Genomic DNA, 16797 nt, shown 5'->3' with positions numbered 1-16797 from the left:
AATAAAGTTGTCATCTAATACAATATGCACATATTTCTCCATCCCCACCTCCGAATGGTGGAGAGTAGCAGAAGGAGCAATACCTATCTAAGCTGAAAGAGCAAGAATGAACAAACAGTTCTATAATATATTTAAGGAGGAAGAATGGTTCAAAGTATGGGAGCAAGGAAGGGTAATTTTCCATTAGGTTTTTATGTCACAATTCTCAGCTGCTTTTGTGAAAGGGAGTGAATGCTTAGTGCCTATGGTAGCTTTTTCTGGTCTTCATGACCTTAAAGCTCTTCTTCATTCCTAGGAGGAAAGATGCTAATTGAGTGCATCTCATCATACCAAAAATCTTTTCATCAAACTGTAGAGGTGGATTTTCTGCACAGTTTCTGGCAGTATGTTCTTGAAGAGATACAAATCAGATTTCCTGATTATGATTCTGTTAAATCCAGTGGCCCATGCATTTAGTAGCATCTTAGCAAATGGATTGAACCAAATACTCTGTAGAATATTTCATCCTAGTTAATTTGACAGTTGTTTGCATTATGGAAGTCTGTGTGAGTTGCTTCTGTTCACTTTGAGCATCAGTCACCCTTCATCTAACTTGAAACTACTTCTGTCTTTCTATACGACTGTTCTGTTGTCTCTCCTTTCTGGTCAAATGAAGTATTTTATTTGAATGTCCTGGGTTTGAAAGAGTGAGATTAGGAATGACAGTGTGGCAGGAGTTCTGCATAAACTCCCTTTTAAAGCACCATTGTGTGATGCATTGTCAAACATGCACTAATTTTTTAACCTCCCTTCTCAAGGGGAACTGGTTGTTGCTGTTAAGGGTGCATAGTTGTTTACAGTGTCACAGTATAACAGACATCCCATCCTTCTAGAGATGAGATGTAATTTTTCCTTTTTTTTTTTTTTTTTTTTTTTTTTTTCCCCTCCAGCCCAGTGTATTAATCGTAAGCTACAAGGAACTGTCAAAAGCAGCTTCTCAGTTTGGACCTTATGAACAAGCAGAATGGCGGCCTGACAGCACCATGATAGCGGTTTCAGTAAGTAGGGTTTTTACTTCTTACTCTGGTTAAACTATAGCAAATAAAGTTTCATACTACCAATTTTTGTGCTTATACAAACTTGCAAATTGTATATACACTTAAATGATATTTATCTTGTGAAAACATGTAATACTACTAAGTGTTGAGGTGTTTTTTGATAGAAGCTTCCTTTAGTAGTTTTCGTTCATTTTTCCCCTGAAGAATGAACTGCAGTTCTTTGTATTAAACTTTAGATGAATTGTTGGGGGTGATCCAGCATCTCACTACTTCAGTAATCTGATCATGAAGAATAAGGGAATTGAAAGACCTGTGAATGAAAGAAATAGTTGAGAGTTAGATGAAGTATATATATTTAGCTTGATAAAGAGGATATACATATGTTTCAGAAAGGTGGGTCTTAAGAGAATGAAACTGTGGCTTTATTAAGGTGCAGTGTCTTCTGGTGATAAAAATTGCAAGGCATTGAAAACACAGAAACAAGGGCAGTGATAGATGATATAGACTCTTCTTTTAAGAGTCTTAAAGGTAAAGATAAGAACTTATCTCACAATGGAAATAAAATCTGTACTGAAGGCAAACTTTGGTGTAGCACATAAGGCTTTATAAAATACCCCAGTTAGCTTTAATGGTATGCAGTTAAGCAAACCTGAGCAGTTCTCACACTGTCATCATCCCCTAGCAATTCTAACTTATTTTGCTACTAGTATCCTCTATTGATAAAGTTTTGGCACATTTTTTTAAACTAATCATCTTCCCCCCCACCCCGATATTTTGTAGTTTCTTCTCTCATATTGCTGCATTTGTAGTTTTTCCAGTGTTACTGGTAAATATTTAGTTTCTTGTCTGTATTACAAGGTAGCTAATTCTCATAGTTAAACAAACTAGTGAATTGGGTCAAGATGCTTGAATATACAGAAATATACAAGGCATTTTAGTCTTTCCCCTGCTACAGGCAGCCCTCTGATACAGGCTGCTCTTCAGTGTGCATTCCCATAGCTAAGGCAGAGCTTTGTTAAACATCATAGCGTATGAGAAACGATGTAGTGAAATCCCTTGCACGGTACTCTACGCTTTTGACTGTCAGAGATGAGAACGATCAGGGAACGGATTACAGTTATGGTTACTTTAGTAAGTTTCATTGCAAAACAGACATTTCTAAAGCAATGTAGAAACCTGAGTGAACTAATACAATCAATTTGCAGGAAGCATATGGTTGAATGCTTCTGCATTTTATGCAGCTCTTTGTGGAATTTGAGGTTCTATTTAGGAATGAACCTGTAACAATAGCAACTTTGTGCTTTGAATAGTGTTCAGCAAGGCCCTTTGTCCTTTAACACCAGTATAAAGATACTTCACAGTATTGTTTTACCTTTCCTTCCAGGATAAGATAACTTACAGGTTAAATATTTAATGATGTAATGGAAAGAACCTGTAAAGATGTTAGAAATGAATGCATTTCTTTACCACATAATACCTGAACATGGTATTACTGCACATAGAAAAGCTTCCATTTATTTCAGCCTGTCTGAAGCTCACAATTATGGTTTGGATTTTATTCTTGCACAAGAAAGATACTCACTTTGAATGAGAATAATTGTGTTTCTTGGACTTTGAAGCCAAAACACAAATTTCTTTTAATGATAAAGCAAAACATTTGACTGTGGAAAAACATGGCATCAGTAAACTCATAAACTAAGCTAGCAAGAGTCTTACTTTTTCCTTTATTCAAAGAAAAGGAAGCCAACATTGCAAAGCAATGCGAAACCATTTATTTCAGTGCTTCTTGCCTCCAGTAATAGTGCTTTGGGTACATGCCCAGCACACAGTAAAATGATTGGATGGAAAACCGTTTAACCAAAATTCATTTCATGATTTCCCTGAAGAATAAATTTGTGCTTTAAACAAATCATACTTCTTTGAACAACTAACCTGATCATCTGCCTCTCCTGTGCTTATACAAACACTGGATCAGCTTCTAGTCATGACTGGAACATCTGATAACTAAATGATTTGTATTTGTTCTCTGAATAGTCTTATAGTTTGAAGTCAGTCTTCCAGAATGACAGAATGACTTGGGATTGAGTTATAGTAGAAGATTTTGAAAAGGTGGTGTGGTATCTAAAGACACTGCATGACATAATGATTTTTTCAAAACTACCTGGGTGACCAACACTGAGAGGCAATGCCTAGCTGCTTTGCAGTCTGTAGTGTCCATATGTGTTGAAGCACCTGGAGGTGTTGTTCTGGAGGCTTGCTACCTTCTATTACATGGTTTCTGTATTAATTCTCTTAGTTGGTGGGAATTAGGTGCCCAGGTTCTAAATATCTGGTGTATCTGTCTGGTTTTATGTATTTACGTTAATCAAAGGAAAATTTCTGAAGGATGCACACAGCAGCAGAGGTGTTTTTCCATTTTTCTACTGAGCGATCTATTCAGTGGACTTAGTATGGATTTTACCTAGAATAAATTTCAACACAGGTTTATAATGTATCTGAAACTTGATGTGAGTATATATTTGTGTATGATATGAGACATACATAGAAATTGTAAAAGTCCATAGATTTTACTCATGCAGATAGACAAGCTACATATCTTATAAGTTTTTCTCTTTCAGACTGCAAATGGATATATCTTATTTTTTGAAATCCCATCAACAAGAGACAAGTATCTTTATGAGCCCATGTATCCCAAGTAAGTGTTTTAAACTTTATTTGCATCCCTGGTGTGGAAAAAAAAAATACAACTAGAGAAGTCCTAAGCAAATTTTATCATAAAAAAAAAAATGTATGTTTTGAAAATTCATGAGTACATGAAGCATCATTCCTATGAGTTAGAGATAGTTCAGAGGAGAAGTTGGTCTAATTGGTTTGCTGTCCACTGATTAGATTCCTCAGGTCCATTTTACAAGCTCTCAAAATCATAAGTAGCAGGGTTGAAGTTGTCTAATTTTGTAATTTGAGGTAGTCTGTTGAATTAATGATCTGTAACAAGCTTGTGTAATTCCTTTTGAGTAACTCAATTGAATAAGTCATGTTTCTTAGGAACTATTAGGGCGCAATTTTTTAAAAAATTCCTCTCTGCCGTCCAACTTTGTAATAACTTAAGAGATTTTTTAAATAGATGGGGAATAAATTCTTAATATTTTGGAAAGAATATGAATCATTTTTTGGTAAGAATATATAAGTATTTTAGCTGCAGTGTGTTATGTTGTCATTATCATATTTTTTTTATTGCGAAGGTCAGAATACATTTTATGTATTAAAATGTGACTCTGTATCGGATGTATTTGTGGTTGACTTAGTTGACTTTGGATTTGGTGGAATTGAGAAATACTTAGCTCAAATTAAAACATCAAGGGGTGTATTTGTGCTTGTCTATGTGTGTTTAGGTAGTCAGAATCTGTAGTCACTGATCGAACCAAATTTGTCCACAGGAATAATGAAACATTCTTGATTTCTCATTGGCTAGAAACTGTGTTTGTTTTGTTTTGTTTTGTTTTTTTTTCCTGCCCCAATGTATCTCTCTAGATATACCTTCATTATTATGATAATGCTAGTCAATTTAAGCTTTTTCATATTCATAAAAAGAATTAGTTGATTGGTAGGTATTTTCGAGTGGACATGTATGAGGAGTTTTGGATAACCTGTGATGTAACCTCACATAAGAGGAAAACATTCTGATGATTTTTTTTTTTTTTTTTTAAACTATAACTGTTGAACCATGAACATTTAAAAAAAATTAAATCAGGTCTTCATGAGCATTTAAATTTTAAACCTCTATTCTTTTAACAAGTGTGTACAGGAAGAAATGACTCGGCAGGTGGTAAATGATTTCAAAGTGAATTCTTGCTTCACTGAGTGGAAAATTTTTTGTATTACTGCTATAATGCATCATTTTGCCTCTGAAGTAGCCCTCAAAGCTCTGGAACTAAATGGAATTTACTGTTACAACTTGCCTGTTTTCAAAGAATTTAAGACTAATGCAGACAAGTTTACTTGCCTTTTCTGAAATCTGACTAGCATTTTTCGAACTGATTTTTAACATCTGAGTTACTGTTACTTCACCCTCTTGAAATAAAAGGAATAGTATATTTTTAGCTGTACATAATGCAAAAGAATAAACAATAGTTTGTGGTATATTCTTGTTCTGTTTGGAAAGTTGGTGGGGTTTTATTATTTGAAAAAATGAAAATACATGGAAAGATGTACAAAATATACAGTACTAACTAAAAAGAAGCTTTGGAAAGTTGGTTTAGGCATGCCATGTGTAAGAAAGTTAGAAAATATCTATCAGGCAGTTAGTGACTAACCAGTCTAACTTTTGTATAAAACATTGGTAATTAATTTGTGTTGTCAACCATGAAAAAGTCTTTGTTAGCTGTGTGTGGAATGGCCAGGATTTTAAGATATATTTGTATAGCCCAAAAGGATATAATGCTGATTCTGTGGATGACTAAACAAGGTGTTTGTTCCTAGAGTGTTCATGGTAGGTTGCTCACAATCTAAGATTAATGCATATGCTTAACTTTTAAGAAGATGGATGATCTCGCTGAATTTACTGGGTTTCCTAGTCTGTCCTTATTTAGCCCTCAAGTTTGAAAAAATACATAAAATTACTGCTGTTTGGGTCATCCTAGATGAAAAGAAAGATACAAGCATCTGTGTGTGAAATATGCCTGCTGTGATAAACATTAAATTATTCCGTAAGCTATTGTAATGAACTCTTTTGGTGCAGATGCAGTGTACTGACTTTAGGCAGTTACACTGATTTGCTTTGTAGATCAAAAAATTCTTCCCAAACAAGAAGCCAAACCAAAATAAAGAGACAGACAGACTGAACCAAATACCCAGAATTGAAACTTTTAAGTTTCCTCTGGCGTGTGTTCATTTTCCAAAGACATTACTTCACTGAAATGCTTGGATTTCATTTCTTCTGGACTGAAAAATACCAAATAAATTTTGTTAACTCTGAAGCCATTAAAAAAAATCAGTGAAAGGTCTCAGATGTGACTTGCCTTGTGTTGAAAGGAGACATAGTACTGTTTTCTCTCACTGTAACAGTTTGTTCTTGGCTCCTTGCTCTATGTTGGCAGCAGTAATTATGCACCTGTGTTTTAAGTAAAGTAAGGTTGCTAACACAATGGAGAAACTAAATCTGCTGATCTCCTGCCCTTCCCTGTTCCCTCCGCTGGATTCCAGTAGCTTAGCTTGTAAGTTGGCATATAATAAAAGGCTAGCATTAGAAAATAGTGACCTTGAAGTAGCACTGAGTAGCAGCACTGGGAAATTCAAACACATGGAGTGACTGCTCAGTGATATTCGTGATAATTCTTGTGTGATAGTTCATTATAAAGCAGTTCCTCCCAACATTGTAACTTTCATGCAGATATTAATTACAACTTGTCCAGCTCTGTTTTATGTGGTTGCTTACCTGTGTTAGACAAAGTGATCGAGAGGGTGGTGGTTTTTTCAGAGTATAAAGATACAAGGCTGTTCTTGCATTAGTGGTGTGATGGGGCAGCTGCTTGAAACAAGTTAGTAAAAATAATGAAAGGGATGGGCAACAGGTTCAAAAGTGGGTCTCCACACTTTGCGTATTTGAGATAAAGGTTGTTTTTTTTGTTTACCGTTCTTCTCTTTGGACACCTCCACAACATTCCAGAAAGTTAAGAGATGTAGAATATCATCAGTTGTGGAGTTTGAGTTTTGGTATAGGGTTGGTTGGTTTGTTTGTTTGTTTTGAATAGCTAGTGAGCACACTTCTGTCAGTGCTTGTAAACATCCAGTCTTATTCTACTTTTCAAAATTATTGACTAATTTTTAATATTGATGAACTGCCCATATCTACTGACTTTTTGTAAGCAGAATGAAACCTGTTCTCGACTATTATTTCTTTAAATAGTAATGTCCAGTTATAACAGAAACATAACATGTCAATGTGGTGACTACAAAAATACAAATCTCTTACTGCAACTACAGATTGAACAGAATTCTAAGAGTGCAAGTCAGCATAATGAGGTGGTTGTGCAACTGGGAGTGCACGCCAGTAGCGTCCTCAGCTCCACCAAAATCCTGGTGCAAGATTTTCTAGTTTAGTCAGTATCCTGAAGTTGAACTTGCAGCTTGGTTTGATCTTATACAAATGAAAACATTGAGAAAGGTTGTGTTTAAATTCTCCTGTCAGCCTAGCTGTCATTTAAATGAAATGTTTATATTTTACTGTAAGTAAAAAAAGCTTGTCAGAGAAGCAGGTGATAAGGTATATGATAGACATCCACTTTCTTGACTTCAGTTATTTTTGCAGTCTTCCAGATTGGGACTTTATATCTGTGGTAAAGTTACAGCTTTACATGGTATTGATATTTTTTAAATAACTGCTTTAAAATTTGCTTGATAATGTTTTAGCCTTAATTTGAATAAAAAAGACCAAAAAAACTTGCTGAAAATAAAAATCACTTCTGGTTTGTCCAGATGGGAGAGAGTTGTTTGTGGAGGAAAAGTACAGTCCTTCCAGGAAAGTACAGTCCTTCCAGTTTATAGTTGATACTACACAGATTTATTACTATATATGGCTGTTGAGCAAGATGGTCTAAAAGAGTTTGCCTGTATTTGATCTGTTAACAGAAGTATTCTAGCATACAGTTATTGCGTAAACTGTAATTACACTTGCAAAAGCTTTCTGTGATACAGCTTGAACAAAATACCTCAAAGTGAAGGGTCAAAAAAAAAAAAAAGGCATGGCAAGTGACAGAAACACTTTAGCTGTTTGTAACTCAACATACATTTAGGGTGTATCTAATCACAGTATGGTTTGGTTGGGTTGGTTTTGGTTTTTCGTTTGTTTATTTGGTTGTGGAGTTTTTTTGTTTGTTTTGTTTTTGTGTTAATTTTTTTGTTTTGGGGTTTTTGGTTTTTTTGTTTCTGTTTTACAAAATTGAGAATATATGAAATACTTTAAGGTGGGTGAGTGGGAAATTCTTCTTAAACGCTAGTTATTTTATACCTATGGAGTTTTAATCGGTTTAAAATGTAGCTGTGTAGATATGATAAGGGTTAATGGAACTGACCTTTTCAGCATTATGCACGTTTTATGTAAAATCTATTATTAAATTAATATCATAAAACAAGTGCTCGTCTCATGAGCACAGCATTCTGTCATGAATTCTGAGTATTTATTTATAAATTTCTGTTTTTTGATTTTTTTAATTTTATTTTTACTTTTGCTGGAGTCAATTAATAGTTTTTGTTAAAATCATAGTACTTCAGGAGTGTTACGAGTTGCAGTTGTTCCACTGAAGGAAATATTTCTGGCTTTGTTGATACTTGGCCAGGAATTGCTACTCTGTTCTTGGAGTGAGCAGATGTTCATGCTCAATGAAAACCTAAAGTATCCTGCTTAATTTGTTAGTCTAAAACCAGGAAAAGATGCAGTAATTCTGTTTTCTGTTTGTTTTGTGCCCTTTTTTAAATTGAGACAGGATAGTCTGCAGCTTCATTTCAGCCCTTAAGACTTTCCTCCAGTTCAGAGCAGACTTGGAAGAGAATCAGTAGTGGCCATTAGCCTACATTCTGGGATACTTTCCTGCAGTGAGCACAAGTACAAAGTCCTGCTTCAATCAGTCTAATTTTACCTCCATATTACTAAAGTCATTACAAGGTAAAACATGAAGAAAATGTGCATATGGAAAGATAATAGAATGGTAAAATAATCATCTTCATCTGTGATACACTTACAAGAAGTGGCAGTGCATATACAAGTAAATTTGTAGCTTTGTAAGCTGTGGCAAGGTACTCTATTGTTTTTTGAGGAGTTTCCAAAGGAATTTGTACAGGTATTCCTTTGTTTTACAGTGAAGAGATATGTAACACCATCACAGTAGAGGATTCCCTGTACTGAACTGGGGACTTATTTCTGTCTAAGAGCTTTGGCAAGGACAGAGACTTGAGATTTCTCACTTGAAGAGACAGTGTGTGGTGACTTAATGCTGAGGATATTTTTGCCTTTGAAAAAGACAAAACCCAAAGAACTTTACATGGCTGATAAACTAAACATGATAATTGGTGATTCTTTTGCCTCAGTTTTCTTCATATCCTCAAGTGGAGCTTGTGTTTGGGAGGTGGAGTTCGGGGAAGTGATAAGAAAGTTGTGTAAATTTAGAATGAGACCGCAATGCTGGAGGTTAAGTACCTGAAAATGCTTTAATTTTAGGTTGTTTTTTTTTTCCTAATCGGTATGGGCACATCGACAAGCTAGTGTTTATATGCTGTTTAACAATGCTGTGTTGTTGTTTGTATGTATGGTTACTGTATTCATGTCTTACTCTTTTTGGCCCTTTTCAAAGCTTTTTCCTTTTCAATAGCAAGGTGGTTTGTAGGTGCCATAAATTACCTCATCAGTAATCAGGATTTTTTCCTGATTCAGCAGACTTAAGATTAGTACGTACACAAGTTTTGAACTTCAAACTTTGCAAGGGTAACTGATGAGGTGTACAGTTAATTAACTTACTAAATAATCTTTGTTTGGAATTAAGCTTGTGCTAAGCTTTAACACTGTGGTTTTCCCTGTAAGTAGTAGTTGGCATTTGGTGGAAAATCTGTTTTTAAAACTAGATTAGTTGTAGAATTTGTAAACCATTATGGCACTTGCTAGCCCTTGATGTGGTTCAGGAGGTTTAAAATGTCATCAAGAAATCTTTGCAACTGGAATAGTAATTCAGTAAACCATTTAGCTTTTTTACATAAATAGTTGATTAAGAGGCTAGCTAGTTATTTCTACTCTCAAACCACAGAAACCTGTTATTACTCAATTGGGTAGAAAAGGCTGTACTAAGAGTTACTTTTCTAAACCCTTACTCATTCTTCATAGTTGTTTTCATAGACTCTCTTTAAATATTTGCCCAGCTCTTGCCAATCTGTGTGCATATAGCTCTGGATCCAGCTGGACATATTTCATCTTCACCTGGTGGCTGCCTGCGGCGTATTTGGGGTGAGAAGACAATGGTAGTTGGGTGGAAATCAGAGCTCATATTCTAACTTGGCTTACTGGTTTGAGAACCATTCCTTAAAAGCGTGGTGGGCAGGAAATAGTGAAGAATCACATGTTCAGAGGCTCTTTGAAGCAGATATTAAAAAAAAGTCCTCAGATGTACAGACAGTTGACTAACTGAAGTCTTCACAGGAATCGTTTTAAAATGGTTGATAAGCATTGTGTAATTGTGCTAATGCAACAGTAATGGCGGCTGTCAGCTTTTTGCTTTTGTGCCTTCAAGGAAAGCAACTCGGAGTTCTTGGGGGTGTAAATTCATTAGAAACAACTGTTTGCCCTGTGCTTCTCATCTATAATGCTCTTAATAGTTGAAATATCAAGGTGTTGGGATCTTTTCCCCTTGTTACCAAAAGACACTATTTCAGCAGCAAAAGTTAAGAATATTATCATAGTCCCAGAGTAATTTAAAAATATTTTACCTTGTTTGTGTAAATTATTTGCTCTAAAGATATTTGTTGGCTGTGAAAGCATCTATGAACTTTTCTAAACTATTATACAGACATACCAGCTACCTGTATTACTATGATTGCCCCAGATAGAAACTTAAAAATAGCATTAGATTAAGATTTATCTCTTAGAATTCTCCAGTATATAAATATATAAGAAATATATATGAATTCTTCAGTAATAAGCAGAAAACTGTACATTATTTTGAAAAATTAAGCATTATTTTGAAATTCTCAGAACAGACTAAAATAGATGATTAAATATTTTAATTACAAATTATGAAGAAGTCCTTAAATACATCCTTTCAGATTCTGCTGTGATTAACTTCGTTAAGTGTTTCTTAGTTGCTTCTGTTAGCAATGACTGAGTTTGGTAATGATATTTCTGAGTGAGTTTTGACTGTGGATCATGCTGCATCACTTAACCACTGTGCATGTAGTGGAGGACCTGAGTGCAGAACTGCTCAGCCAGAAAAAATAGCTGTCTGGTGTCCTGTTTCTTCCCTGAACCTCCCCCCACCCCGGATAACACACTCACAGGAAATTCTTCCCACCTGTGCAGCAGAGGCTAGCTGACTACGCTTTGGCATGGTGCTGCCTCTTACTTGAATTTAGGTGTGTTGTTTGGTGGGAGGGGGGTTTAGTGTGGGGTGGTTTTTTTTTTTTGTTGTTTGGTTGGTTTCTTTTATTGGGGGGGTTTTAAATACTCTTCTCCATTTTCTTATTGTTGCATCTTGCATCATAGTTTGAACTTACAGTTTTTTCTAACAGAATCAGTGTTACTTCCAGAACCAGTTCTTCCCTTGTAAGAAGATCAAATGATTACCAAAAAAAAAAAAAAAAAAAAATTACTTCATGCTAAGAATTTTGACAATTCACTTATTTATAGGCTCCTCTTTCATTTTGGGGAAATCAGGTTAGACCTAATCAGCAGAGAGTTGGAGAAAGAGGGCAAGCTGTTAAGGTGGACTTACATTTACCACTCTCATTACCTATATTCATGAGATACAGTTATGAAGGCTTTCAACACATGAAAGACATTTTGTTACACCTTATAGTGCTCTGTTTTGTGTGAACAAGCATATCAGTAATGACATGCTAAATATGGAACAGAGAATGAACTGGTGATTTTAAAAGTACACCTTGGTCTTCAATGCCAGATATGGAACCTCCCCATAAACTTTGTATTCTACCTTTCAAAACCAGCCTGGCACTCCTAATCTTGCCATGACTGGGACTTTCTTGGATCGCAAATGTACTGGGAGATATTTCTCAGTGCTGCATGTTAGGAGATTTTATTCACAGTCTTAGTTACAGTAACAGATGCTGTGTGAATAGAAGTAATTATATTTGTTTTGACATGCAGCTGGTTGGTCATTGGAATGTGTCTGTTTCAATTCTTGTGTAAAAGTGAGTTACTTGAAGTTTGTCTACAAGGGTAGCAGATGCTGATGTGGCAACCCAGGCCAAACATTCTTTCCTGCTTTCATCAGCAGTGTACATTCTTCGTTTAAAGGTCAAAGTAACTTAACTAGTAAGGCTGACTCACACAGATGTGAGCTCTGTGAATGCAGAGTACTTTTGATTGTGCTCCATTCACACCTATAGTAAGGGTTTCTTTTTGAATTGACGAACTTGATGTAGTCACAGGCAATGAATTAAAATATCGACATTTTGGGAGTTTCAGTCATGATGATGGTGCCTCAGTGCAAAAAAAGGTAGTCTCTGCAGATGGCAACAAATTTGCTGAAACTAGCTCATGAAACTGAAAATATTCAAATATTCTTGTAAACTGTTGTTATCAAACGTGTCAAAAGAAAAAGAAGCCTGCCCACATGGAGACTTGAAAATTCTCTTCCAGAAAAAGATGTCTTTTAAACCATGTTGTTCTCATTCTGGCTTTACAGGTTGTGCTGTGGGGAAACACTGTGTTTATACTTGGTTATGTATCTCAGTCAGTTGCAACAGGCATGGTACATAGTGTGTTATTTGTACATAGACATGACACAACCCATTTGCGCTCAGTTTTCATTGTTTTCTTACAAGATTCAGTTTTACAGCTTGATTCCAGAGTCATTTGATCTTGCGATACTTTCTGGAAGCATACCATCTGGATATTTAGGTCTACGTGGGTTGAAAGACATGTCTCCAAGCACCTGGGGCTTTGCAAGTGTTTCTTGAACCCCTAGGTTGCGATTCTGCATTGCAGGTAGTGAAGGAATTAATCCTGTATGGTTTTTTTTTTTTTTTTTTTAACCTGTGAAATTCCTGACTCTAAAAAATACCAGGCCAAATCAGGTGGATTTGGCTTCATGAACTTTTAAGAAGTGCAGCCTCATTTACTGTTTAAAAAAACCCAACAACCCGCAGTGCTAGTCTTAGTCACCTTTTTATTTCAGGCCTCCTGTCAGTCCACAAGAGCTAGCTTACGTGAAGGCCTATTCTTTCCCAAGACAGCCATATTTTGTAATTACCAACCATTTTACTAATTTAATGTTTATATAGGTTACCCTCTGTGGATGGTAGATTAACTAACCTTACAATATTTTTTCTCATCTTTTGCTACAATCTTTCATGGCCGCCATGGCTTTGTTCTGGAAAGATGGTACTCCTTCCATCTGCTAACTGCATAATGTCAAAGGTTACCTTGGGCCTACCTTAGCTAGCATGTATCTTTGTTCTTGCTGCATAAGAAAAGGTGAAAGAATAGCAGATATTGAATTTGTGTTTTGCTATAAAACGGTAATGTGTTGTGGTCTGTTTGAAGGAAGAGAATCAGTGCTCCATCATCTCTTTTCTTAGTAGGTCTTAGGTTTATTGTTGATTTGCTATAGGGACATATATTCTTAAGAATTATTATAATGTGTACATGTTGGGTTATGCATGCTGAATTAATAGTATAAATATTGATCTGGGGAAAGGAACTGAAAAAACATGAACGTTTTACAGTTTATAATATCTGTAATGTACCTTGGTAAAGAATGAATTGGAGATCCTTAAAAATTCAATACCTATTTAATTAACAGAAACAGTTGAATACCATTTTTATTGTACCAGAATTTGCATTCATACATATAACTTATTAACATGGGCTACACAGCTATCGTTTTGCTCATTCTCTGTTCGTTGTCTTATTTTACATACATACTCTTTATAGGCGTATAGGATAATACTGGCAGACTAAATTTTTTGCTCTAAAACTACGTCTTAGATATCAAGTGCTGCCTGTGGCAGGTTGTGCATGAATGCTTGGCATGTGTGTGTGTATATATATATGTATGTATGTATATGGGGGGTGTGGGATGCAACCATGGGACTGTAAGTCTGTTGCTCTTGTCTTTTTTTGAGGGACATCTTGTCTCCAGTGCAGTATTTCTCTTTTTATTTTAGAGGAAGCCCGCATCTGAAGGGAACCCCACACTATAAGGAAGAACAATGTGCTCCTTCATTAAGTCTAGAAATGAAGAAAGTGCTGGACTTGCAAGCCTCTATCACAAGGTATGCTCTCTAGTAACATCTTAAGAATTTTTCTGCATGTAGAGGTTACTTGTTAAAAAATGATGGGGAAACTGGATGGAATAAACTTCTAGTAAAATTTTAGACCTATTAATACTAGGGACTAATAGTTACTAATAGTAAGTGTAAGGAGGTGAGAAAGTAAATTGCTATGTAAGAATTCTATCTGTGCTTGTCTATACTGGTATTTTATATGTGCTATATACAAATATTCATTATGTTACTATAAATGAGTTTGTACTTGGGCTCAAAGTATGGATTAGAGATTTCATGGAGACGCAAGTACATAAGGGCAAAACTGTATGTAGCATTTCAGCATTTCTCCAGCTGCCTGCAGAGAGTCCTATTTGTCCTGGAAAAACTTTTTGTTTACCTGTTCCTTTTTTTTTTGTGGTGATTTCCCTTCCTTGTAAGTAAGCTTTGTACGTGCTAAATACGTGTGTGTGAAAAGTTGGTGAAACCTTATAGCGTTGGGGTAGAGTGGAAGAGTAACAAAATGCAATATGAGAAGAGGCCTCATAGGAGAAAATTGATGTATATGCTGGAAAAAGCTTTCCTGAGAAGCTGCAGGTTTTTACCTGCACGCAGATAGATTAACAGTAGTTTTCAGAATTTTAGAGATGTTTGGGGAAGGAGTTAGGAAAGGTCTAATTTTTGCTTCATTAACGATCTTAGACCATGGGTAAGAAAGTGTTGTGAATTATTTACAGCCTAGGCAATATCGGTAATTTTCTAGGACAGGTGAAGTTGGTAGTAATGGCAGTCTTGTGTTAGTCAAAAGTATTAAAACGATCTTCAGCAGTTCATGTACCAGTTCAACAATTACTCAACAATACAGACCTGTTCATGAACTCTGGTTCCTGGAGGGAAATAGAAATGCATACTATATTTTGTCAGCTTGGTACCTTCACTGTCTAGAGGACTTAGGTGCTTGGTTTGAAACTTACTTGATGTAACTTCTTAATGTAGTTGCTGATACAGTATGGAGTATGGTGTTTGTTACATTAATTGATTTTTCTGTGACATTGGTAGGAGATGCAGTTTTTTAGAGAATGACAAATACATTTGTTAGTTTGCAGTCCATGTTAGAAGATCTACTTATTGCTACTGCTGATGGATTTCTCCATCTTGTTCATTGGGATGGTATGACCAATGGAAGGAAGGCCATCAATCTGTGTACAGTTCCATTTTCTGTGGACCTGCAGTCTTCTCGAGGTAGGTTTTGGGGAGTTTTATTGCTTGTGATAGTTAACTATTGGTGAAATACTGTCTGATAGGAAATATTGAAATATTATCTCTGTTCTCAAGCAGAGATGAGAAAAGCCTTTTGTAAATGTGAACAAAATAGCCTTTTTAATGATTTTTTTTTTTTCTGTGAAGTAATAAGTAAACAAGTGAAAAGTCTAGGTTTGCAATATCACTGTGTTCACATTTTTAGATTACTGGTGTTTTCTCAGCAGGTTCATTTTTGGGCTTTGAAGATGTTTATATCAGAGATATGGAATACTGTGCTACGCTTGATGGTTTTGCTGTTGTTTTTAATGATGGCAGAGTTGGTTTCATTACACCAATGTCAAGTAGATTAACTGCTGAGGTATATTTCCTTTACTATTTCTATCACGTACTGTGTATTAAATGTGTTTTTCCTGGGTGTCTGCATTTCACTTAGCTTTCTACTTTAAATTCTGTTCAGCTGCAAAGAAATTAAAATTTAGCAGCTGCTTAAGGATAGCATATGACAAGACTGTATTTCATACCATATTTTGAACTGGATTGTTCTAGCACTAGTCCCTGTCTATGGGAGAGCATAATTGAAAGTAAATTCAATTTTTGTTTATTGCTTCAAAAGGTCATTATAGTTCTTAGATCTTCTTATTATTTCTGCGACAGAATGCCTGTTGTTAGTTAGAAGTGGGCTGGTAAGAAGTGTTTTCTCCTATGGCAAAGTATCATAGGTGCTGTTTCTACCTTTGAGCCACAATCAAGTCTAATTTTTCTCATAGTGACAAGCATACTTCAGGATTTGTTTTAGATTAACCTTTTCCAAGCGTTGTTTAACCAAAAAAAAAAATAAAATCTGTGGATTCCGTTCTTTACAGCAGCTCCATGGTGTTTGGGCACAAGATGTGATTGATGGAACTTGCGTGGCAGTAAATAACAAATACAGGCTAATGGCATTTGGATGTGCCAAGTAAGTTTTGTAAGTCTGGATCGATCGGGGGAAAAAATTATTTCATTGTCAAGCTTAAATACCACTGTCTTCTTACCAAGTTGTATTGCAAGAGCTGTAAAGATGAAAATGATCAGTCTTTCTAGAGATTGTATAATCTGCTGTGTCAAGAAGGTAGGAGGGGAGAGGAAAGAAATTATTGTCTGCCTGAACTGCAGTTGAAACTGACGCTTGCTGTTCACATTTGTAAAAAAATAAAAAGGTGGCTGGACCAATGGTGAGGTTTGGAACGTGCTGCTGTCCCAGTTAATCTCACAGCAGGATTATAAAGTCAGTTTTAAGCAGTTAATCGTAATAATAATGGGCAAGAATCAGCATTTCCACACCCAGCTGAGAAAATGCTCTGTGGAGTGTTGATTTGGTCAGGAAAAATGTTGCCTGTTTGAATAACTGTGAGTATTTATAAATTAAATGTTGCAAAAGTGCCTTTAGTTGCACTGTTTTGTTTTCTGCTCCTCAGGATAGTTCCTTCTGTATAACACTGCTTTAACTAGTCTAGAGTGCAGCTTTTTTTGGTTT

General features: G+C 35.7%; 1 protein-coding gene across 7 annotated transcripts in view; it reads left to right on the top strand.

Moving 5' to 3' along the window:
* The window catches only part of RIC1 (RIC1 homolog, RAB6A GEF complex partner 1), a 45611-nt gene that overhangs the window by 10294 nt on the left and 18520 nt on the right, over nucleotides 1–16797 (top strand). For 5 of the 7 annotated variants that reach the window (XM_030512407.2, XM_030512408.2, XM_030512412.2 and 2 more), the window contains 6 exons: nucleotides 930–1037; nucleotides 3656–3732; nucleotides 13923–14030; nucleotides 15121–15263; nucleotides 15506–15642; nucleotides 16148–16239. In XM_030512407.2, the coding sequence (XP_030368267.1) occupies nucleotides 930–1037; nucleotides 3656–3732; nucleotides 13923–14030; nucleotides 15121–15263; nucleotides 15506–15642; nucleotides 16148–16239 (665 nt within the window). The remainder of the gene's footprint in view (nucleotides 1–929; nucleotides 1038–3655; nucleotides 3733–13922; nucleotides 14031–15120; nucleotides 15264–15505; nucleotides 15643–16147; nucleotides 16240–16797) is intronic. The other 2 variants (XM_030512409.2, XM_030512410.2) reach the window with 2 other exon arrangements.

This window comes from Strigops habroptila, chromosome Z (assembly GCF_004027225.2).
Source record: "Strigops habroptila isolate Jane chromosome Z, bStrHab1.2.pri, whole genome shotgun sequence".
In the NCBI taxonomy this organism is placed as follows: Eukaryota; Metazoa; Chordata; class Aves; order Psittaciformes; family Psittacidae; genus Strigops; species Strigops habroptila.
This window is presented reverse-complemented; position numbering and strand designations above follow the sequence as displayed.